Genomic DNA, 25544 nt, shown 5'->3' with positions numbered 1-25544 from the left:
CCCCAAATCCCACCACAAGCATCCTCCCAGAATCACAGCCCCCCCCCAAATCCCACCACAAGCATCCTCCCAGAATCATACAGCCCCCCCCCCCCCAAAAATCCCACCACAAGCATCCTCCCAGAATCATACAGCCCCCCCCAAAAAATCCCACCACAAGCATCCTCCCAGAATCATACAGCCCCCCCCCAAATCCCACCACAAGCATCCTACCAGAATCATACAGCCCCCCCCCAAATCCCACCACAAGCATCCTCCCAGAATCATACAGCCCCCCCCCCAAATCCCACCACAAGCATCCTCCCAGAATCATACAGCCCCCCCCCCAAATCCCACCACAAGCATCCTCCCAGAATCATACAGCCCCCCCCCCAAATCCCACCACAAGCATCCTACCAGAATCATACAGCCCCCCCCCAAATCCCACCACAAGCATCCTACCAGAATCATACAGCCCCCCCCCAAATCCCACCACAAGCATCCTCCCAGAATCATACAGCCCCCCCCAAATCCCACCACAAGCATCCTCCCAGAATCATACAGCCCCCCCCAAATCCCACCACAAGCATCCTCCCAGAATCATACAGCCCCCCAAATCCCACCACAAGCATCCTCCCAGAATCATACAGCACCCCCCCCCCCAAATCCCACCACAAGCATCCTCCCAGAATCATACAGCCCCCCCCCCAAATCCCACCACAAGCATCCTACCAGAATCATACAGCCCCCCCCCAAATCCCACCACAAGCATCCTCCCAGAATCATACAGCCCCCCCCCCCAAATCCCACCACAAGCATCCTACCAGAATCATACAGCCCCCCCCCCCAAATCCCACCACAAGCATCCTCCCAGAATCATACAGCCCCCCCCAAATCCCACCACAAGCATCCTACCAGAATCATACAGCACCCCCCCCAAATCCCACCACAAGCATCCTACCAGAATCATACAGCCCCCCCCCCCAAATCCCACCACAAGCATCCTACCAGAATCATACAGCACCCCCCCCAAATCCCACCACAAGCATCCTACCAGAATCATACAGCACCCCCCCCAAATCCCACCACAAGCATCCTACCAGAATCATACAGCCCCCCCCCCCAAATCCCACCACAAGCATCCTCCCAGAATCATACAGCCCCCCCCCAAATCCCACCACAAGCATCCTACCAGAATCATACAGCCCCCCCCCCCCCAAATCCCACCACAAGCATCCTACCAGAATCATACAGCCCCCCCCAAATCCCACCACAAGCATCCTACCAGAATCATACAGCCCCCCCCCAAATCCCACCACAAGCATCCTACCAGAATCATACAGCCCCCCCCCCAAATCCCACCACAAGCATCCTACCAGAATCATACAGCCCCCCCAAATCCCACCACAAGCATCCTACCAGAATCATACAGCCCCCCCCCCAAATCCCACCACAAGCATCCTACCAGAATCATACAGCCCCCCCCAAATCCCACCACAAGCATCCTACCAGAATCATACAGCCCCCCCCAATCCCACCACAAGCATCCTCCCAGAATCATACAGCCCCCCCCAAATCCCACCACAAGCATCCTACCAGAATCATACAGCCCCCCCCAAATCCCACCACAAGCATCCTCCCAGAATCATACAGCCCCCCCCCCAAATCCCACCACAAGCATCCTACCAGAATCATACAGCCCCCCCCCAAATCCCACCACAAGCATCCTACCAGAATCATACAGCCCCCCCCCCAAATCCCACCACAAGCATCCTACCAGAATCATACAGCCCCCCCCAAATCCCACCACAAGCATCCTACCAGAATCATACAGCCCCCCCCCAAATCCCACCACAAGCATCCTACCAGAATCATACAGCCCCCCCCAAATCCCACCACAAGCATCCTCCCAGAATCATACAGCCCCCCCCAATCCCACCACAAGCATCCTCCCAGAATCATACAGCCCCCCCCCCCCCAAATCCCACCACAAGCATCCTCCCCCTTGTCAGACATCTCTCCACAAGCCTCTCCGTGCTCTGAGGACAGCGCCTCCCCTCCCCCCGTCACAGACAGAGGAGCGAGCGCAAATGACCGGCGCTTCGTAGCGACCACACTGCGGTAATCAGCGCGCGCTGAGGTGAGGACACGCCCACAGCGAGTGCCGGAAGTGACGTCACAGCTGGAAGCAGCCCATACAGTCTAGCGCCTATCATCTATTGTGTGCGGCCCTGCGGGTCGGAGGTGAGTGCAGATTCCTTATTTCCGGGTCCAGGGACCGTTAACCCCTTCATGGGCGGCTCGTTTTGGTTCCCAGGGCCGGGCTGTCTGTCTCCTGCTGTTTTCTCGCTCCCGGAGGCCGCACTTTTCTCTGTATTTCGTACTGTATTTTTTATTTTCCGCCATTGTCAGATATGTATAACGTGCTGTGTAACTTTTTAAGGGATTATTGGGGGGCCACTTTGGGTGACGTGTTGGAGATGAGCAGTTCCTCATTTCATTGTCTGGTGCCTCTGACGATTACAAGGCGTCACACTAAAGGGGGCTTTACACGCTGCGACATCGCTAATGCGGAGTCGTTGAGGTCACGGATTTGGTGACGCACATCCGGCCGCATTAGCGATGTTGCTGCGTGTGACACCGATGAGCGATTTTGCATCGTTGCAAAAACGTGCAATATCGCTCATCGGTGACATGGGGGTCCATTCTCGATTATCGTTACCGCAGCAGCATACATCGCTATGTGTGACGCCGCAGGAATGAGGAACCTCTCCTTACCTGCCTCCCGGCCGCTATGCGGAAGGAAGGAGGTGGGCGGGATGTTACGTCCCGCTCAGCTCCACCCCTCCGCTGCTATTGGGCGGCCGCTCAGTGACGCCGCACGGACCGCTCCCTTAGATAGGCGGTTCGCCGGTCACAGCGACGTCGCCGGGCAGGTAAGTATGTGTAACGGGTCTGGGCGATGTTCTGCAGCACGGGCAGCGATTTGCCCGTGTCGAGCAACAGATGGGGGCGGGTACCCACATTAGCGATATCGGGACCGATATCGAAGTGTGTAAAGTAGCCTTAAGGCTATGTGCCCACGCTGCGGAAAATGCGCGGATTTTGCCATGGATTTCTCGCGGAAAAGCCGCGGATTTTCCGAAAATCTGCAGCACAGCTACTCCCCAGCCATTTCTATGCGGAAAAATCTGCAGCATGTCAATTATTGTTGCGGATTTCTCCGCAGGGTCCCATATACTTACCTGCCTTGATAGAGACCCGAGTCACTTTCTCCATCCGGTGTAGCGGCAGCAACGCGGTGGATCCAGCCAGGTACAGGAAGGAAGAGGTGGGCGGAGCCTGCACGAGCTCCGGTCATGTGACAGCCGGAGCTAGTTCAGGCCCGCCCACCTCCAGCACAGTGAAACCAGACGCTGCCTGACAGTGACCCGGCCGCCAGAAAGCGAGGTGCTGCGTGATGGAGGTAAGTATAAACTTCCCCGATCACGGCAGCACTTGTTCTGCATTGAGGATGCAGTGCCGAAGCCATGGCACTGTATCCTCAATGCAGAATGCCCGCAGCATATCCGCAGGACATTCCGCAGCATGGAAACACACAAAAGTTGTGGTGCTGTTTCCTGGGAACACCTGCGGAATGTCGTGCGGATATATTCGCAGGACACTTTCCCCGTGGGCACATAGTCTAAGGCCACCGGCGTCATCAAGACATCATGCCCGAGGTGGCGAGGATACAGAAGTGATGACCGGGGGGGGGGGAGCAGACCCCAGATGTATGACCGGAGGGAGACCGGACCCCAGACGGATGACCGGAGGGAGACCGGACCCCAGACGGATGACCGGAGGGAGACCGGACCCCAGACGGATGACCGGAGGGAGACCGGGACCCCAGACGGATGACCGGAGGGAGACCGGGACCCCAGACGGATGACCGGAGGGAGACCGGACCCCAGACGGATGACCGGAGGGAGACCGGACCCCAGACGGATGACCGGAGGGAGACCGGACCCCAGACGGATGACCGGAGGGAGACCGGACCCCAGACGGATGACCGGAGGGAGGCCGGACCCCAGACGGATGACCGGAGGGAGACCGGACCCCAGACGGATGACCGGAGGGAGACCGGACCCCAGACGGATGACCGGAGGGAGACCGGACCCCAGACGGATGACCGGAGGGAGACCGGACCCCAGACGGATGACCGGAGGGAGACCGGACCCCAGACGGATGACCGGAGGGAGACCGGACCCCAGACGGATGACCGGAGGGAGACCGGACCCCAGTAGTATGAGTGGGGGATAGGCCGGACACGCTAGATGTATGACCGGGAGGCCAGATGTGCCTTGTGCACGCTCTGCGTTTTTTTGGTCCAAAATTTGCACTAAAATCCGCATGCCTCTCCTGAAGCCAGCAAATTCTATGAAATTTCGGAGGTGCTGTGCCAACGCTGCGGGGTTTTTTTTTTGCAGATTTTGATGCAGAAAAAATCTTCAGCAGGTCTACCATTGGTCCGGATTTGCTGCATTTTTTCAGCCATTGACTTCAATGTTGTGATGACAAAATCACTGTTTTTGGTGTGATTTTTGCCGCGTTGTTGCAGTGTTTTTAACACAAGAAACGCACGGCTAAAACAGGAAGTGATGTCATCAGGACAATGGAAAATTAAACAGAAGAACAGTTGAAATAGGAAATTGCATCAAGAAAGCTTTTTTTTTTTTATTGACAGAGTTTTTCTTGTTGTTTGCAAAAAAAACTCACCCCCAAAAAACAATGCAAAAATGCATGAAAACCTCACCAAAAGTGCAGGTGGATTTTGATGCATTTTTCTGCCACAAGGTGCAGAAATTTTCTGCAACATGCGCACCAGGGCTGTGGAGTCAGTAAGCCAAAAATCCAACTCCGACTTCTCAATTTCCCTGCCCACGTCTCCTTCACACAGATGAAACAAGAAGTTCCCCTCCCCTCTCTATAAAGACACATCTGCAGGTTTTTCCCTCCCCTCTCTATACAGACACATCTGCAGGTTTTTCCCTCCCCTCTCTATACAGACACATCTGCAGGTTTTTCCTCATCTCTCTATAAAGACACATCTGCAGGTTTTTCCTCATCTCTCTATAAAGACACATCTGCAGGTTTTTTCCTCTGCTCTCTATGCAGACACATCTGCAGGTTTTACTCTCCGCTCTCTATAAAGACACATCTGCAGGTTTTTCCCTCCCCTCTCTATAAAGACACATCTGCAGGTTTTACCCTCTGCTCTCTATAAAGACACAGCTGCAGGTTTTTCCCTCCGCTCTCTATAAAGACACATCTGCAGGTTTTTCCCTCCCCTCTCTATACAGACACATCTGCAGGTTTTTCCCTCCACTCTCTATAAAGACATCTGCATGTTTTCCCCTCCGCTCTACATTCTTTGCACATGCTCAGCCTCTGCTTTGTTCTTTGCACGTGTTCGGCCTCTGCTTCGTTCTTTGCACGTGCTCGGCCTCTGCTTCATTCTTTGCACATGCTCGGCCTCTGCTTCGTTCTTTCCACTTGCTCGGCCTCTGCTTCATTCTGTGCACGTGCTCGGCCTCTGCTTCATTCTGTGCACGTGCTCGGCCTCTGCTTCGTTCTGTGCACGTGCTCGGCCTCTGCTTCGTTCTTTGAACATGCTCGGCCTCTGCGTCCTTCTTTGCACGTGCTCGGCCTCTGCTTCGTTCTGTGCACGTGCTCGGCCTCTGCTTCCTTCTTTGCACGTGCTCGGCCTCTGCTTCCTTCTTTGCACGTGCTCAGCCTCTGCTTCGTTCTGTGCACGTGCTCGGCCTCTGCTTCGTTCTTTGCACGTGCTCGGCCTCTGCTTCGTTCTTTGCACGTGCTCGGACTCTGCTTCGTTCTTTGCACGTGCTCGGCCTCTGCTTCGTTCTGTGCACGTGCTCGGCCTCTGCTTCGTTCTGTGCACGTGCTCGGCCTCTGCTTCGTTCTGTGCACGTACTCGGCCTCTGCTTCGTTCTTTGCACGTGCTCGGCCTCTGCTTCGTTCTTTGCACGTGCTCGGCCTTTGCTTCGTTCTTTGCACGTGCTCGGCCTTTGCTTCGTTCTGTGCACGTGCTCGGCCTCTGCTTCGTTCTGTGCACGTGCTTGGCCTCTGCTTCGTTCTGTGCACGTGCTCGGCCTCTGCTTCGTTCTTTGCACGTGCTCGGCCTCTGCATCGTTCTGTGCACGTGCTCGGCCTCTGCTTCATTCTGTGCACGTGCTCGGCCTCTGCTTCATTCTGTGCACGTGCTCGGCCTCTGCTTCGTTCTGTGCACGTGCTCGGACTCTGCTTCGTTCTTTGCACGTGCTCGGACTCTGCTTCGTTCTTTGCACGTGCTCGGCCTCTGCTTCGTTCTGTGCACGTGCTCGGCCTCTGCTTCGTTCTGTGCACGTACTCGGCCTCTGCTTCGTTCTTTGCACGTGCTCGGCCTCTGCTTCGTTCTTTGCACGTGCTCGGCCTTTGCTTCGTTCTTTGCACGTGCTCGGCCTTTGCTTCGTTCTGTGCACGTGCTCGGCCTTTGCTTCGTTCTGTGCACGTGCTCGGCCTCTGCTTCGTTCTGTGCACGTGCTTGGCCTCTGCTTCGTTCTGTGCACGTGCTCGGCCTCTGCTTCGTTCTTTGCACGTGCTCGGCCTCTGCATCGTTCTGTGCACGTGCTCGGCCTCTGCATCGTTCTGTGCACGTGCTCGGCCTCTGCTTCATTCTGTGCACGTGCTCGGCCTCTGCTTCATTCTGTGCACGTGCTCGTGGTTTTTTTGTTTGTTTTTTTATTATTTTTTTTATGGGGAGGGGGAGAGGAGTAGTTATTTCAGTACAGCAGGCTCTAAGTGTGACTAAATGAATGAAAGAGTAAGAAATGTAAAAATGTCAACAATTTTGTATTTTTTTTTCTCCTGCGCCATCTCCTGTAATTATACTTTTATGGGGTTTTTTTATGACTTACATTCACTCATCTTCTTTCCATTCAGGTTGCTACAGTATAGGATAATTTCCTGATTGACCCCATAAAGGATGATTCAGGACAAAGACAAGATGGCGGAGAGGATATTAAACCTCACCCTAGAGATCCTCTTCCAGCTCACAGGAGAGGTGAGAGGTTCTGCCTATGTCACATTACATCAATCTCCTCAAAACCAGGAGTGTGGATGGGAATGGGTGCAGCAAAGGAAATGCAGATACTGGAAACTGAAAAACCAGCTCTGTGCACATTCGTGCACATACAGTATAATATATCAGCGATGTTCAACATGACAAGACAAAAAAGTATAAAAAGCCTTAAAAACTGATATAATACACTAATAATGCAGAAGGTAGAAAAGCTCAGCCTAACAACCAGAGCGGGCTACTACAAAATATATTAGAAAAACCAGTGCATATACTCAGAACTAACCTGTGGACATCTCCTCCTCCTCCTGGAATGGCCCTGGGTTCCGACGCGCGTTTCGGCGGTAGCTTTTGAGAAGGGGTGTGGTGTGATACCGACAGGAGGTATCCTTCATATGTAGGCATCAGCCAATGAAAAGTAATGGCATAATTGTCTGATTATGTCCGGAGCATTCGCAATACAATACCGCCGCTGCACGTAATCCAGGAGACATACTCCCCCCCCCCCCCCCCTCCCCGGAAAAGGCAATGCAACTGTCCCCAGATGAGTCACGAGGTCATGTGATAATTAAATCACATGACGCTGCAACGCAAACAGGGGTAAGCGGTCAGCCCTGGCCGGAAGGATAAAGACATGCCCCTCAATATCGCTACTACACGGGAATCGCGCATGTGTACCAAACAGACTGCCAGAGCTCGAGAATAACAGGCTGATGCCCATATCGAAGAAGCTACAATGCAGGGTAACAAACATTTGGGGCCAATGCACGTTAAATGCAATGGCTACCAATCTACATGTGCATACAAATACCCCCCCAAAATTTCAACCAAATAAATAGAGTGTGGAACAAAATAATAAAGTGTCCGTGTATTGTGTTATAAACTAAATTATATCCACCACCCAAACTCAAAATATAAATATGGGTATGCAATGGTTCATACAGAATAATCAAACCTATTTACCAGAAAAAGAACCAAGAGCCAAAGTAATAAGAATAAACTGTATTGTAAATACATATAACAAAGGGTGTAATAACAAAATGGTACGCTAGATGGCAGCGCTGATCAACAGGAGGAGATGGAAAGGAGCACCATATAATAAGGATGTGTAGAGAGATTACAAAAACAAATCCATTTCCCAATATAAAAATGCCCAAAAAGAATTTAAGTGGCTATAAGACGAGGGAATGTGAGTGTTGATAACAAATATCAAAAGAAGCCATTGTGAAAAGATGAAACTAACCTGTTGACATCTCCTCCGGCTGGGATGGCGCCACCCGCTTCCCAACGTACGTTTCGGCAAAAGCTTTTGTCAGCTTTTGCTTTTTTTTTTTTTTTTGCTTTTGCACTGCAGAAATTCTTTTGTAACCTTGGCCAGATCTGTGCCTTGCCACAATTCTGTCTCTGAGCTCCTTTGGCAGTTCCTTTGGCCTCATGATTCTCATTTTGTGTGACATGCAGTGTGAGCTGTGAGGTCTTATATAGACAGGTGTGCGCCTTTCCAAATCAAGTCCTATCAGTTTAATTACACACAGCTGGACTCCAATGAAGGAGTAGAACCATCTCAAGGAGGATCACAAGGAAATAGCATATGACTTACATATGAGTGTCTGGGAAAAGGATCTGAATATTTATGACCATGTGATATTTCAGTTTTTTCTTGTTTAATAAATTTGCAAGAAAATAAAAATCTACATTTCTGGGTTTTTGCTATCAAGATGGGGGATGGGAGCAGAGTGTCCATTAATGAGAAAAAAAATGAACATTTTTGAATTTACCAAATGGCTGCAATGAAACAGAGTGAAAAATTTAAAGGGGTCTGAATACTTTCCGCACACACTATATACAGTTGTGCTCAAAATGTTACATACCACGGCAGATTTTTTGCTTATTTGGCCTTTTTTCAGAGAATATGAATGGTAATACAAAGTCTTTTTTCCACTCATGGTTAGTGGTCGGGTGAAGCATTTATTGTCAAGCTACTGTGATTCAAATACATCCAAATGACTTTGATCAAAAGATCACATACCCCAGATCTTAATACCGTGTATTGCCCCCTCTAACATCAATGACAGCTTGAAGTCTTTTGTGGTAGTTGTGGATGAGGCTCTTTATTTTCTCAGATGGTAAAGCTGCCCATTCTTCTTGGCAAAAAGCCTCCACCGGAAAAGGTCATGGAATCTGGAAATGTCTGTAGTGAGATTATTACTGTCTCTCCATACACAGGAATACACGGTGGGAAAGAAGACCTTTGGTGAGCGCTGTCAGGCCCCTGTGTCTGAAGGATGGGGAGGAACCCTGAGCCCAATCCCGGGACCTCCATCACACCCCCGGATACATGAGGACATCAATGACCAGAAGATCCTAAAACTCGCCTACAAGATGATTGAGCTGCTGACTGGAGAGGTGACACTGCTGGGAATGCTGGGACATTATACAGTAACGCTATGAAGGGATCGGGGGATGACGGTATCATTGTATGTGTCAGGTTCCTATAAGGTATCAGGACGTCACCGTCTATTTCTCCATGGAGGAGTGGGAGTATCTAGAAGGGCACAAGAATCAGTACAAAGATATCATGATGGTGGTTCCCCAGCCCCTCACATCACCAGGTAAAACACACAGCCTTTAACCTCTTTAACTTTCACCATAAATATATGGTTTATATCAAGTGCATGGAGCCGGCTCTTTGGCTGAGCCTGCTCTATATACTATAGATGCTGACTGCGTGACACAGCTGACATCTGCTTCTAACAGCAACTGGTAAATGCTACTGTCACAGAAGTAGTTAAGGTGTATGAATCCCATGGGCGCTCAATCCCCTGTGACATGATTGAAGAGAACTAATGGACCCAGCCATAGACTGTGCTACATGTGAGATTATCATTTCCACTATATACTACAATAAGAAAATGTGTCAGAATATAGTGCAAGGGGCCAAAGAATCTCAGGGGTAGATCCCCTTTTAAGGAACTTGTCAAGGGGTATGTAATGACAAAACAGGAGCCCGTAGGCTTGCCCTCAGATTGAAGACCCTGCGCTGTCCCTTTATGTTGGAGGTAGGCTTGATGGTAGTCAGGTCCGAGCCCCCAGTGTGACCCTGACCCCTGTCTGAGCCTTGATGTTTCTCCCCCTCTTCCCCACCCTTGAGGCGGGCTGGAAAACACTTACAAAACCCCACAAAATGACACGGACAAGGGAGATCGTAAACTCATACACACATCACTCCAAACACACATGAGAGACAATATGAAAAGGGAAGAAAGTAACGCACAAAAGGGGAACACTCACACCACTCAATATCGCAACACAGATCACCATAAAGACAATAACCACCAAGAACCAGAATCGCTGGAGCGTATGCTGAAGCTATCATTAGCGCATACTGGAAGAAAGCGGTGCCTTAAATAGGAAAGAGACAGCTGCACATAGCAATTAGCAGCCTGAGCTCTTAGTTCCTGCTCACCAGTCTGCAGGAATTAACTCCTGCAGAGCTGAAGACCAGTGAAACTGAATCAGCTGACGCTCGGCTCTGGCAGAACAATCCAGAAGCCTCAGGTTTCTTGTTGGACTCTGTGGTGTGAACAGAGTCTGACGACGCCGTGCCACCAGGTGCCTGCAAGGCTTAACATCATATGACAGAACTACAGTTGAAACCAGAAGTTTACATCCACTCTCTAAAAAGACACATCTGCAGGTTTTTCTCACTATTTGACATGAAATCAAAATAATCCTTTCCTGTTTTAGGTCAATTAGGAGCCAAAATTATTATATTTGCCAAATGCCAGAATGATGAGAGAGAGAATGTTTTAAGACATTTTTATTACAGTCTACAAAGTCAAAACTTTACATTCATTTAGAGTGCTATGCCTTTAAATAATATGGGACAGCCCATATGATGATGTCATGTTTTTGGAAGCTTCTGATTATTATTGGCAACATCTGGGTTAATTAGAGACCTGTGGATGTTTTATAATGCACACCTGAAACCCACGACTGCTTGTGTAGAATCTTGGGAAAGTCAAAGAAATCAGCCAAGATCTCAGGAAGAGAATTGTGGACTTGCACAAGTCTGGTTCATCCTTGTGTACAATTTCCAGATTCCTGAAGGTACCTCGTTCATCTGTACAAACAATTATATGCAAGTACAAACAAGATGGGAATGTCCAGCCATCATACCGCTCAGGAAGGAGACGGGTTCTGTGTATCAGAGATGAAAGTGCTTTGGTCAGTGTCACGAACAGCCAGGGAAGTCACTCAGATATCCCGCAGATGTTCACTAATTTGTCACAAACACGACTACTCTCTAGCGCCCCTCTTGTCGGCAGGCCACTTTTGGTACTGCGGGACAATGAATAAAATGAGGCTGCTGAGCTAATAATGTCAAATATTGGAGGTCTCACAGCAACGATAAATGTATATATCACCGATTCCCGCTAATGGAATATACATATACCTCGGTACACTTAATGATAGCACCCCAATAATTCTATGCAATAATAATTACGCTGCCACCACCCAGACTTTCTACAGGTAGCTGGGGACCCGTTTCAGATAGCAGAAGGCTTTTCGGACGGGTTTGGGTTCGTATATAGAACAGAAGGAAACGAACTATTGAATTTTATATTTTTAATCCGAAAATAGGCAGTATTTAAAAAAATATACAAGAATTTACAAAAGGGAACAATGCAAATACAGTATAGACAGTTACATAAAAATAAAAGGTATAAACATGAAACTTACTAAAGTCGTGCCATAGAGGTGACGTCCGACTTTAGGGAGGGAGAGGCTCCAAGAGAAGAAGATGGTAGAAAGACGGCCAGCATCACCACTTACTGATGCCCTCCAGTACTGACTCCCTGCAGCAAGGAAGTAATCGCTCTTATGCCCTCAGGTAACCCCCCCTCTCTGTGACCTCATTTTACGGTCTCTTGTAGGCTGTGCCAAGATTGTCACAAAGTTCTTTAATTCTAGCTTTTCACATATCTTTGCCCCTGGGCCACACAGGTGAAAGATATTAGCGTCATATTTTATATCTCGATTTTACATTTACATAGATACCAAACACAACATATCTAGCATGATTTTACTGGCCAATACTAATTTGTCGTGATACCAGCAATCTCCCAGTCAAGCTAAACGGTGCGCTGGGTTCAGCGCTCCTCAGGGATTCTGGCAGTATGTTTTTCATTTTTTCTATCATTAACGGACCACGTAAAAAACTGTATTAGGAGTTTTCCCTCCAACAGAACAAAGGATTGTCAAGGATTGTCTTTTCTGTGTATCTTTTGGCTGTAGCTCTACCATCCCCGAGTTGTAAATTCCTAAACTTAAACTTTCAGGCCGATCAGCTAATCGTCATGACGATCTGTGGCTGATGGTGGGGTAAGGACCCTTAAAGAGTTTTCCATGACAGCCAGACATGTGCATATCAACCCAAGAACAAAAGCAAAAGACCTTGTGAAGATGCTGGCGGAAGCTGGTAAGATTGTGTCATTATCCACAGTGAAACGAGTACTGTATCAACATGGGCTGAAAGACCTCTCTGCCAGGAAGACGCCATTACTCTAAAAGAAACATAAAAAAAGACAGATTAATGTTCGCAAATGCACACAGGAACACAGACCTTAATTTTTGGAGACGTCCTGTGGTCTGACGAAATTAAAATTGAACTGTTTGGCCATAATGACCATCGTTACAATTGGAGGGAAAAGGGAAACGCTTTGAAGCTTAAGAACACTATCCCATCTGTGAAACACGGGGGCGGCTGCATCATGTTGTGGGGTTGTTTTGCTGCAGGAGGGACTGGTGCATGTAAAAAAATAGATGGCATCATGAGGAAAGAAGATTATGGTGCAATACTGAAGAAACATCTCAAGACATCAACTAGGAATTTAAAGCTTCCGCAGAAATGGGTCTTCCTAATGGACAATGGCCCGAAGCTACTGCCAAACAGGTTACAAAGTGGTTTAAGGATGACAAACTCAATGTTTTGGAGTGGCCATCATAAAGCCTGAGCTCAATCCTAATGGAAAATTTAGGGGCAAAGCTGAAAAGGCCGGTGCGAGCGATGCGACCTACAGACATGCCTCAGGTACACCAGTTCTGTCAGGAAGAATCGGCCCAAATTCCACCAACTATTGTGAGAAGCTGTGGAAGGAGATCCAAACCGTTTCATCCAGTGTAAGTCTCTCTCTCTCTCTCTCTTTATAGAGAGTGGAGGGAAAACCAGCAGATGTGTCTGTATAGAGAGCGGAGGGAAAAACCTGCAGATGTGTCTGTATAGAGAGCGGAGGGAAAAACCTGCAGATGTGTCTGTATAGAGAGCGGAGGGGAAAACCTGCAGATGTGTCTGTATAGAGAGCGGAGAGAAAAACCTGCAGATGTGTCTGTATAGAGAGCGGAGGGGAAAACCTGCAGATGTGTCTGTATAGAGCGCGGAGGGAAAACCTGCAGACGTGTCTTTATAGAGAGCAGAGGGAAATCCTGCAGCTGTGTCTTTATAGAGAGCGGAGGGAAAAACCTGCAGCTGTGTCTTTATAGAGAGCGGAGGGAAAAACCTGCAGCTGTGTCTTTATAGAGAGCGGATGGATACTTCTGGTTTCAACTGTGTGTGTGTATATATATCTTTATATTATATGCACATACATACACACTGCTGAAAAGAATAAAGGGAACACAAACTATATATTAGTTTTTATAGTTATTATTTATTTATAATTTGAATGGCGGTGTTTCTTGCAGTGACATCCAGTAACAGGACAACACCGGAGAGATGCGCCAGTCCCCACAATCCACAGGAGAATCAGGTAGGGGGGAGAGGAGGTGTTCTGAAATATTCCCCAATAGAACTCCTTATCTGACTTCACATCAAGCTCCTCCTCTACGTCATCATCTTCTCCTAGTTCCTCATCCTCCAATTCTCTGGGATGTAACATTGTCCGTACTGGTCCCCAAGATGTGGAAGCTGTGTTTTGCTTTTTGGGGGTTTTTTTTCGTCCACTTCTTGTGGCATCAGTGTGAGGTTCGTCGATGCCACAGTAGTCGCTTCCGACAAATCTGGTGGCTTTTTGGAAGGTTCCGAGACAGCCCAGCAAAGTGGAATTCCAGTGAGCTGCGGAATGCAAACCATTCTGTCTCTGCAGTCAGCGATTGCATTCTTAGCCACATAAAAAATGCTTCTTACACAGTGTGCAGAATTATTAGGCAAGTTGTATTTTAGAGGATTTTTTTTATTATTGATCAACAACTATGTTCTCAATCAACCCAAAAGACTCATAAATATCAAAGCTTAATATTTTTGGCAGTTGGAGTGGGTTTTTTTTTAGATTTGGCTATCTTAGGAGGAGATCTGTTTTTGCAGTTAACTATTACTGTGCAGAATTATTAGGCAACTTAATAAAAACCAAATATATTCCTATCTCACTTGTTTATTTTCACCAGGTAAACCAATATAACTGCACAAAATTTATAAATAAACATTTCTGACATGCAAAAATAAAACCCCAAAAAATGAGTGTCCAATATAGCCACTTTTCTTTCTGATGACATTCAGCAGCCGACCATCCATAGATTCTGTCATTGCTTGATCTGTTTACGATCCACATTGTGTGCAGCAGCCACCACAGCCTCCCAGACACAGTTCTGAGAGATGTAATGTTTTCCCTCTCTGTAGATCTCACATTTTATGAGGGACCACAGGTTCTCTATGGGGTTCAGATCAGGTGAACAAGGGGGCCATGTCATTATTTTTTCATCTTTTAGACCTTTACTGGCCAGCCACGCTGTGGAGTAGTTGGATGCATGTGATGGAGCATTGTCCTGCATGAAAATCATGTTTTTCTTGAACGATACCGACTTCTTCCTGTACCACTGCTTGAAGAAGTTGTCTTCCAGAAACTGTCAGAAGGTCTGGGAGTTGAGCTTCACTCCATCCTCAACTCGAAAAGGTCCCACAAGTTGATCTTTGATGATCCCAGCCCATACCAGTACCCACCTCCACCTTGATGGCGTCTGAGTCGGAGTGCAGCTCTCTTCCCTTTACTGATCCAGCCTCTGGCCCATCCATCTGGCCCATCAAGAGTCACTCTCAGTTCATCAGTCCATAAAACCTTTGAAAAATCAGTCTTAAGGTATTTCTTGGCCCAATCTTGGCGTTTTATCTTATGTTTCTTGTTCAGAGGTGGTGGTTTTTCAGCCTTTCTTACCTTGACCATGTCCCTGAGTATGGCACACCTTGTGCTTTTTGATACTCCAGTATAGTTGCAGCTCTGAAATATGGCCAAACTGGTGGAAAATGGCATCTTGGCAGCTTCACACTTGACTTTCCTCAATTCATGGGCAGTTATTTTGCGCCTTTTTTGCCCAACACACTTCTTGCGACCTAGTTGGCTATTTGCCATGAAACGCTTGATTGTTCGGTGATCACGCTTCAAAAGTTTGGCAATTTCAAGACTGCTGCATCCCTCTGCAAGACATCTCACAATTTTGGACTTTTCAGAGCCCATCAAATCTCTCTTCTGACCCATTTTGCCAAAGGAAAAGAAGTTGCCTAATAATTAAGCACACCTTATATAGGGTGTTGATGTCATTACACCATACCCCTCCTCATTACAAAGATGCACATCACCTGATTTACTTAATCGGTAGTTGGCTCTCAGCCTATACAGCTTGGAGTAAGACGACATGTATAAAAAGTATCATGTGATCAAAATACTCATTTGCCTAATAATTCTGCACACAGTGTAGATAAAACATACAAATGGCTTCTGAGCTGACTTTGGACATTGAATGTTGTCCAGATTGTACACATTTCTAGTTATGGAATAAATTGAGACCTGCAGCTTTTTGCCACCAGGTCATTTTTGTTTCTTGTGTCCCGAAATTATTTATTTTTTTTTTTACAGTTTTTCAATCAGGATGAAGATTTGGACCGTAGTAATTCTTCACCCGTAGTAAAGTTAGAGAAGATCGATTTCTGGGATGATAAACAATGCAGCGAGATTCCCACAGATATCAGCTCAGGTGAGCAGTCGCTGTCAAATGCAGATTACCGTCACATCATCTACCGGAAGCGAGTATTCCTAGGAACATTTGCTTAAAAATCATCAGTACGAAATGCTCATTTATTTCTTGTTTTTTTTATTTTTATTAATTGCTGAATCCGGATCATGCACCCAGAATCCCGTGCCCGGGACCGGCATACTGATAGCACTGAAACAGGGCAGATCCTCACTTTTACAGTCCGGATCCGCTCAGCCCTACTCTTCACCCTTCCCTTTCCATAGAGTATATTAGGAATAACCAGACACCTTACTTTGCTGGTGATCCATCTGGTCATGAGCAAAATGTAGTTGAGCTGTTGTTTTCTTTTTCGCTCCTAATTGGGAGACCCAGACAGTGGGTGTATAGCTACTGCCTCTGGAGGCCGCACAAAGAACTACACTTGAGTGTACACAAAAGTGTAAGGCCCCTCCCCTTCTGGCTATACACCCTCCCGTAGGAGTACGGATTCCTCAGTTTTAGCTTTGTGCGCAGGAGGTCAGACACGCACGCATAGCTCCATTGTTTTTAGTCAGCAGCAGCTGCTGACTATGTCGGATGGAAGAAAAGAGGGCCCATACAGGGCTCCCAGCATGCTCCCTTCTCACCCCACTGTATGTCGGAGGTGTTTGTAAGGTTGAGGTACCCATTGCGGGTACGGCGGCAGGAGCCCACATGCTGATTCCTTCCCCATCCCTTTTTACAGGGCTCTGGGTGAAGTGGGATTTACTGGTCTCCAGGCACTGAGACCGTGCTCCATCTACAGCCCCTGGAGAAGATGCTGGATGGAGCGGAGTACATCAGGGACATGGCCCTGCTTCCTCAAGGTACTCTGTGTCCCCGTGCATTTGGCGCTCACACCGCAGCATGCTGGGTGTTGTAGTGCGCCGGGGACATCAGCGCTGCGGCGCTTGTGCCATGGCCTCATTCAGCTTCGCTGAAGCAGGCACACTTCTGGGAATCGGTCGCGCCGGCCGCTGGGACTGCGGCGCGGCTGGCACTTGTGGTGCGCCGGGGACTTCAGCGCGGGCCGCGCTTTTACGGCGGCCGCGCTGATAACTCGAGTCCCCGGCTTTTGCGGCCTGCTTCCGTTCGTTCCCGCCCCCAGACCTGCCAGTCAGGAGAGGGGCGGGACGCTGGTCAGTGCATCAGCGCCGAGGGCTGGAGTCGTTTTTACATACTCCAGCCCTCACAATCGGCACAGAGGGGACACTGTTTCCCGCACTTTTGTTTAGGAACTCCCACGGACCGCCCCTCTCCACAGACGCCGGCAGCCATTCCTGCTGACACGCTGAGCTGCAGAGGGGAGCCGGGGAGACCCAGACAAGGAATTCTGCGCCTCTTACCCGCTATTCAGCGGGCGGTAAGCAGCCCTCAGGGCTCACCCCCTCTTGTGCCAGTAGTATTCTTAGTATTTTGTTTCTACAAATACTTTGTATTGCATAGCGCTGGTCGCCCTTTGGCTATAGACTCTCTCACATTGCAGAGAGCCAGCAGCATGTCGTCCGTAAAACGCAAGGGTGCCAAGGCACAGACATTATATGCTTCCTGCACCGCATGTGGGACTTTTCTACCGGCAGGCTCCACGGACCCCCATTGTGTGCAGTGCTCGGCCCCTGCGGCGCTTGCACAGTCGGGACCTCTGCTGGACGTGACCCAGGGTGTACCACCTGTGAATGCTGTCCAGGTGACAGGAACTGAGTTTGCAGCTTTTGCTGACAGAATGTCTCTCACTATGTCACAAATTCTTGACACATTGCGAGCTAGGCCTGTACTTCAGGCCACGGACACTGTGCAATCATTGCCCCCTGGTCCCCCTCAGCTGAATTACCTCCAAGCTCCGGGACGGGCACATACACCTCAGGGTGAAGACTCTGACTCGGACGATGGCCCCGGGCAGCCTAAGCGGGCTCGCTATGACGGGCCTTCACATTCATCTCAATGGTCAGGATCCCAGCGAGATGAATCTATGGGTGATGAGGCGGACGTAACTGATCAGGATTCTGATCCTGGGACCGCTCTCAATCTAGATACACCAGATGGTGACGCCATAGTTAATGATCTTATATTTAACATCAATAAGATGTTAAATATTTCCCCACCAGCTCCTCTTGTAGAGGAGTCAGCTTCGCAGCACGAGAGAATCCATTTCAGATACCCTAAGCGTACATTAAGCACTTTTCTGGACCACGCTGACTTTAGAGACGCAATCCAGAAACCCCACGCTTATCCTGAAAGGCGTTTTTCTAAACGGCTTAAAGATACACGCTATCCTTTTCCCCCTGAGGTGGTCAAGGGTTGGACCCAGTGTCCAAAAGTGGATCCTCCAATTTCCAGGCTTGCAGCTAGATCCTTGGTTGCAGTTGAAGATGGAGCGGCACTTAAAGATGCCACTGACAGGCAGATGGAGCTCTGGCTGAAATCCATCTATGAAGCGATTGGAGCGTCGTTAGCGCCATCTTTTGCGGCCGTATGGGCACTCCAAGCTATCTCAGCCGGGCTTGCGCAAGTCGACTCAGTCACACGTGCATTTGCCCCGCAGGTAGCACCATTGACCTCGCAAATGGCGGCATTCGCGTCGTACGCGATTAATGCTGTTCTTGACGCTACAAGCCGCACGGCAGTGGCGTCAGCCAACTCCGTTGTTTTGCGTAGGGCCCTGTGGTTGAGACATTGGAAAGCAGATTCTCATTCCAAGAAGTGCTTAACCAATTTGCCTTTTTCTCGTGACCGATTGTTTGGAGAGCGTTTGGATGAAATCATCAAACACTCCAAGGGTAAGGACTCATCCTTACCGCAACACAGACAAAACAAACCCCAACAGAGGAAGGGTCAGTCTGGTTATCGGTCCTTTCGAGGACCGGACAGGGCCCAATTCGCCTCGTCAAAAAAGACTCAAAAAGACCAGAGACGCTCAGATTCTTGGAGGTCTCAGTCACGCCCAAAAAGGACAGCCGGAGGAACCGTTGCCAAGACGGCGTCCTCCTGACTTGCAGTCTCCGATTCCCACACCCGCGGTCGGTGGGAGGCTTTCCCACTTTGGCGACATTTGGCTGTCACGCGTCAAAGACCGTTGGGTGAGGGATATTCTGTCTCACGGGTACAGGATAGAGTTCAGTTCTCGTCCGCCAACTCGTTTCTTCAGAACTTCTCCACCACCAGACCGAGCCGATGCTCTGTTGCAGGCGGTGGCCGCTCTAAAGGCGGAAGGAGTGGTGACCTCCGTCCCTCTTCAGGAACAAGGTCACGGTTTTTACTCCAATCTGTTTGTGGTCCCAAAAAAGGACGGATCGTATCGACCCGTCCTGGATCTAAAGTTGCTCAACAGACACGTAAAAGTCAGGAGGTTCCGGATGGAATCCCTACGCTCCGTCATAGCCTCAATGTCTCAAGGAGATTTTCTAGCATCAATAGATATCAAAGATGCGTATCTCCACGTGCCGATTGCACCAGAGCATCAGCGTTTCCTACGCTTCGTCATACACGACGAACACCTGCAGTTCGTAGCGTTACCTTTCGGTCTGGCAACAGCCCCCCGGGTCTTCACCAAAGTCATGGCAGCAGTAGTAGCTGTTCTGCACTCGCAGGGTCACTCGGTCATCCCGTATCTAGACGACCTGCTTATAAAGGCACCCTCTCAAGAGGCATGCCAGCACAGTCTGAAGGTGGCACTAGACACTCTCCAGAGTTTCGGGTGGATTATCAACTTTCCAAAGTCTCATCTAACCCCGACCCAATCTCTGACTTATCTTGGCATGGAGTTTCATACTCTCTCAGCGATAGTGAAGCTTCCACTGGACAAGCAGTGCTCGCTACGGACTGGAGTGCAATCTCTCCTTCAGAGCCAGTCGCACTCACTGAGGCGCCTCATGCATTTCCTAGGAAAGATGGTAGCAGCAATGGAGGCAGTCCCGTTTGCGCAGTTTCATCTGCGCCCTCTACAATGGGACATTCTACGCCAATGGGATGGGAAATCGACGTCCCTCGACAGGACTGTCTCCCTCTCTCAGACTGCCAAGGACTCTCTGCGTTGGTGGCTTCTCCCCACCTCATTGTCACAGGGAAAGTCGTTCCTTCCCCCGTCCTGGGCAGTGGTCACGACGGATGCGAGCCTATCAGGGTGGGGAGCGGTGTTTCTCCACCACAGGGCTCAGGGGACGTGGACTCAGGAAGAGTCCACCCTGCAGATCAATGTTCTGGAAATCAGAGCAATCTATCTTGCCCTGCGAGCCTTCCAACAATGGCTGGAAGGCAAGCAGATTCGGATTCAGTCGGACAATTCCACGGCGGTGGCGTACATCAACCACCAAGGGGGAACACGCAGTCGCCAAGCTTTTCAAGAAGTCCAGCGGATTTTGACGTGGGTCCCACCTCATTGTCAAAAGGAAGGTCCTTTCTACCCCCATCCTGGGCGGTGGTTACGACAGACGCGAGTCTTTCAGGGTGGGGAGCAGTTTTTCTCCACCACAGGGCTCAAGGTACGTGGACTCAGCAAGAGTCCACCCTTCAGATCAATGTTCTGGAAATCAGAGCAGTGTATCTTGCCCTACAAGCCTTCCAGCAGTGGCTGGAAGGCAAGCAAATCCGAATTCAGTCGGACAACTCCACAGCGGTGGCATACATCAACCACCAAGGAGGAACACGCAGTCGGCAAGCCTTCCAGGAAGTCCGGCGGATTCTGACGTGGGTGGAAGACATGACATCCACCATATCCGCAGTTCACATCCCAGGCGTGGAAAACTGGGAAGCAGACTTTCTCAGTCGCCAGGGCATGGACGCAGGAGAATGGTCCCTTCACCCGGACGTGTTTCAGCAGATCTGTTGCCGCTGGGGGACGCCGGACGTCGATCTGATGGCGTCACGGCACAACAACAAGGTCCCAGTTTTCATGGCACGGTCTCACGATCACCGAGCACTGGCGGCAGACGCCTTGGTTCAGGATTGGTCGCAATTCCGACTCCCCTATGTGTTCCCACCTCTAGCATTGTTACCCAGAGTTCTCCGGAAAATCAGGTCCGACTGCCATCGAGCCATACTCGTCGCTCCAGATTGGCCAAGAAGGTCGTGGTACCCGGATCTGTGGCATCTCACGGTAGGCCAACCGTGGACACTACCAGACCGTCCAGATTTGCTGTCTCAAGGGCCGTTTTTCCATCTGAATTCTGCGGCCCTGAACCTGACTGTGTGGCCATTGAGTCCTGGATCCTAGCGGCCTCAGGTTTATCTCATGAAGTTGTTGCCACAATGAGACAGGCTAGAAAACCATCCTCAGCTAAGATCTATCACAGGACGTGGAAGATATTCTTAGCGTGGTGCTTGGCTCAAGGGTTTTCTCCCTGGCCATTTGCATTGCCAATTTTTCTTTCCTTCCTGCAGTCTGGGTTGGAAAAAGGTTTGTCGCTTAGCTCTCTTAAGGGTCAAGTCTCCGCGCTATCCGTATTCTTTCAGAAGCGCTTGGCACGGCTTTCTAAAGTACGCACGTTTCTCCAAGGAGTTTGTCATATCGTTCCTCCTTACAGACGGCCATTGGAACCCTGGGATCTGAACAAGGTTCTCATTGCTCTCCAGAAGCCGCCTTTCGAGCCTTTGAAAGAGGTTTCCCTTTCTCGGCTTTCACAAAAGGTAGTTTTTCTTGTGGCGGTCACGTCTCTTCGAAGAGTGTCCGAGCTAGCGGCGTTATCTTGCAAATCTCCCTTCCTGGTGTTTCACCAAGACAAGGTAGTACTGCGTCCAATTCCAGAGTTTTCTCCCAAGGTGGTTTCTTCCTTTCATCTCAATCAGGATATCACTTTGCCATCTTTGTGTCCGCATCCAGTTCACCAATTTGAAAAGGGTTTACATCTGTTGGACCTGGTGAGAGCACTCAGGATTTACATTTCTCGCACGGCGTCTCTACGCCGTTCTGATGCGCTCTTTGTCCTAGTCGCTGGTCAGCATAAGGGATCGCAAGCTTCCAAATCCACCCTGGCGCGGTGGATCAAGGAACCAATTCTTCACACATACCGTTCTGCTGGGCTTCCGATTCCATCTGGACTGAAGGCCCATTCTACCAGAGCCGTGGGTGCGTCCTGGGCATTGCGGCATCAGGCTACGGCTCAGCAAGTGTGCCAGGCGGCTACCTGGTCGAGTCTGCACACGTTTACCAAACACTATCAAGTGCATACCTACGCTTCGGCAGATGCCAGCCTAGGTAGACAGGTCCTTCAGGCGGCGGTGGCCCACCTGTAGGAAGAGGCTGTCTGACAGCCCGTTCATGTGGTATCTTTTTACCCACCCAGGGACTGCTTTTGGACGTCCCACTGTCTGGGTCTCCCAATTAGGAGCGAAAAAGAAGAAGGGAATTTTGTTTACTTACCGTAAATTCCTTTTCTTCTAGCTCCAATTGGGAGACCCAGCACCCGCCCTATTTGTTCTTAGGGTTTCGTTTTTCGGGTGCACATGTTGTTCATGTTGTTTCTTAGGTTCTCCGATCTTGTTATCGGATTGAATTTGTTTTTGAAACTGTTATTGGCTTTCCTCCTTCTTGCTTTGGTACTAAAACTGAGGAATCCGTACTCCTACGGGAGGGTGTATAGCCAGAAGGGGAGGGGCCTTACACTTTTAAGTGTAGTTCTTTGTGCGGCCTCCAGAGGCAGTAGCTATACACCCACTGTCTGGGTCTCCCAATTGGAGCTAGAAGAAAAGGAATTTACGGTAAGTAAACAAAATTCCCTTCTTTTCACAGTGATCTTGTGAGTTCAGGAGATGGTGGGACAGGAAGCCGAATTCCCTGATTAAGCTATTTTTACACCGTTTTTTTATGTATATATTTGCCTGTACAATTCATTTATTCAAAGTTTCTTGGAAGTACATTTTCCATCTAAGCTCTTCGCCACTTTCCTCCTCCAGTGTTTGGGGGTTTTTTCTGTCCACACTTGAGCATGGCACAAGACTTATTCTTATGCGCTCAGTAGCTGGTGACAGGATTTTTTGTAAAATACTTAAAGCTGAGGTCTATCGGTCTTCCCTTTCTCCTCTATTTCTGATACTTTTTTATTCTTAAGCCATATGGAGGGTTATGTTAAGCAGTGTAGACACTGGTGTATGCTGGAGTTATATACCCTCTGATTTGAGACCTATTTTTTATGATCTCGGAAACGGCAGTTAAAGGGAACCTGTCGCTCAATTCATGCTGCTCAACACATGGGCAGCATGAAATGTGGCTGCACCCAGGTACGTTTTACTCTGAAACACTGCAGCGGGTATGGTTATATTATTCAAAAATAAAAAAAATATATATTTGTATCCTTGACAGATGCCTTTACCAGGACCTCTGAGGAACAGGCCATATCTTCAAATTTTAAAGAGGAGAATTCTGATATCACAACCCCCGCATATGACGAGCATGTACTTTTTCCAGATAAAGTCTCAGCCCTTCACAGTAAAAATCTGTCATCTGATCATATAAACAAGTTTGTATCTTCTCATTTATCACAGACTGTTAAGGAAAATGAAATTCTAAGAAGAGGTGTTGAACATCAACAGTCTCAAGGAAAGACACCATATGAATGTTCAGATTGTGGGAAATGTTATAACCACAGATCAAGTCTGGTTAAACATAAGAGAATTCACAGAGGGAAATTGCCATTTTCATGTTCAGAATGTGGGAAATGTTTTACAGATCGATCAAATTTAATCTTACATCAGAGAATTCACACAGGGGAGAAGCCATATTCATGTTCAGAATGTGGGTTATGTTTTATCCAAAGATCAGATCTTCTTAAACATCAGCGAACTCACACAGGTGAGAAACCATATTCATGTCCAGAATGCGGAAAGTCTTTTACACAAAAATCTAATTTTTATATACATCAGAGAAGTCACACAGGGGAGAAGCCATTTTCATGTTCAGAGTGCGGGAAATGTTTTATCCGAAAAGCAGACCTTCTTAGACATTACAGAACTCACATGGGTAAAATGTCATATTCATGGTCAGATTGTGGAAAATATTTTTCAGATCTCCCAAGTCTTATTAGACATGAGAAAATTCACAAAGGGGATAAGATTAAATCAAGATCACAAAGTGGAAACTCCATTAACCAGAAATCGCATCTTGTTGCACATCAGACAAGTCACACAGAGGAGCAGCTATATTCATGTTTAGATTTAGAATCTAAGAAATGTTTTAACGAAAAATCAGATCTTAGACATCAGAATACTGATGCAGGTGAGAAGTTGTATTCATGTGCAGATTGTGGAAAATGTTTTCCAGATCTCTCAAATCTTATTACACATGAGAAAATTCACAAAAGTGAGAAGATTAAATTAGGTTCACAACCTGGAATATATAGTAACCAGAAATCACATCCGAGAGGTCAGGCAGTGGAGAACCCATTTTCATGCTCTGTATGTGGCAAATGTTTTACTCAGAGAAAAAGTTTTCTTGCACATCAGAGAAGTCACACAAGGGAGAGACCATTTTCATGTCCTGTATGTGGGAAATGTTTTACATGCAAATCGCATCTTATTGCACATGACAGAAGTCACACAGGGGAGAAACCATTCTCATGTTCCGAATGTGGCAAATGTTTTACACGGAAAGAAAATGTTATTTTACATCAGAGAAGTCACACAGGGGAGAAGCCGTACTCATGTTCAGAATGTGGGAAATGTTTTACAAGGAAATCAATTCTTCTTGATCATCAAAAAATTCACATAGGGCAGTATCCATATTATTTTTTGTCTTCTAAGGGAATTGTACAATACAAAAAACAAAACACAGTAACAACAAAAAGTTACAATTGTACCAAAACAAGAGCAATTGAGAAAAATAATGGCTGATTGTGAGACGTGTGCAATTATCAATAAACATCTGTTATCCAAAAGAGTGAAAAGGATCCAGATAACACATTTGCATTTTCATGTGCACAAAGTAATTTATATCAATATACTGTATATATTTGCATCTGAAAGTTTGTTACTAATTGTAAGGAAACCTTTCAATTTATAAAAAAACAAACAAATTAAATGTTTGCGTTTGGGCCTACCTTCTTTTATCTTTTAGATGTTTAAGTTATTGCCTTAGAGTCTATGGAGTTTAACAAGAGTTAACAGGAAGTTTACTTGTATTGAAGGAAGAATTACACCATGGATCCCAGAAATTCTGTTTTTGAAAATAATTACCGTATTTTCTTTGTCGCTCCATTGGGAGACCCAGACAATTGGGTGTATAGCTTCTGCCTCTGGAGGCCACACAAAGTAATTACACTTTAAAAAGTGTAGGCCCTCCCCTCTGCTATACACCCTCCCGTGCATCACGGGTCCCTCAGTTTTTTGCTTTGTGTTGAAGGAGGCACACATTCACGCAAGCTCCACGTTTTAGTCAGCAGCAGCTGCTGACTTTATCGGATGGAAGAAAAGAGGGCCC

General features: G+C 48.2%; 1 protein-coding gene across 1 annotated transcript; it reads left to right on the top strand.

The window, feature by feature from the left end:
- Positions 1-2122: 2122 nt before the first annotated feature.
- On the top strand, positions 2123-25068 carry LOC142310666 (uncharacterized). Its single transcript, XM_075348249.1, has 7 exons — positions 2123-2223; positions 6961-7081; positions 9323-9502; positions 9585-9708; positions 13841-13905; positions 16003-16120; positions 23433-25068. Exons 2-7 carry the CDS (start codon positions 7004-7006, stop codon positions 24956-24958), a joined length of 2091 nt encoding a protein of 696 aa, XP_075204364.1. The 5' UTR covers positions 2123-2223; positions 6961-7003; the 3' UTR covers positions 24959-25068.
- The last annotated feature ends 476 nt before the right edge of the window (positions 25069-25544 follow it).

Source organism: Anomaloglossus baeobatrachus, chromosome 5, assembly GCF_048569485.1.
Source record: "Anomaloglossus baeobatrachus isolate aAnoBae1 chromosome 5, aAnoBae1.hap1, whole genome shotgun sequence".
NCBI lineage: Eukaryota > Metazoa > Chordata > Amphibia > Anura > Aromobatidae > Anomaloglossus > Anomaloglossus baeobatrachus.
The sequence above is the reverse complement of the archived record's forward strand: the minus strand, read 5'-3'. Positions and strand labels throughout refer to the sequence as shown.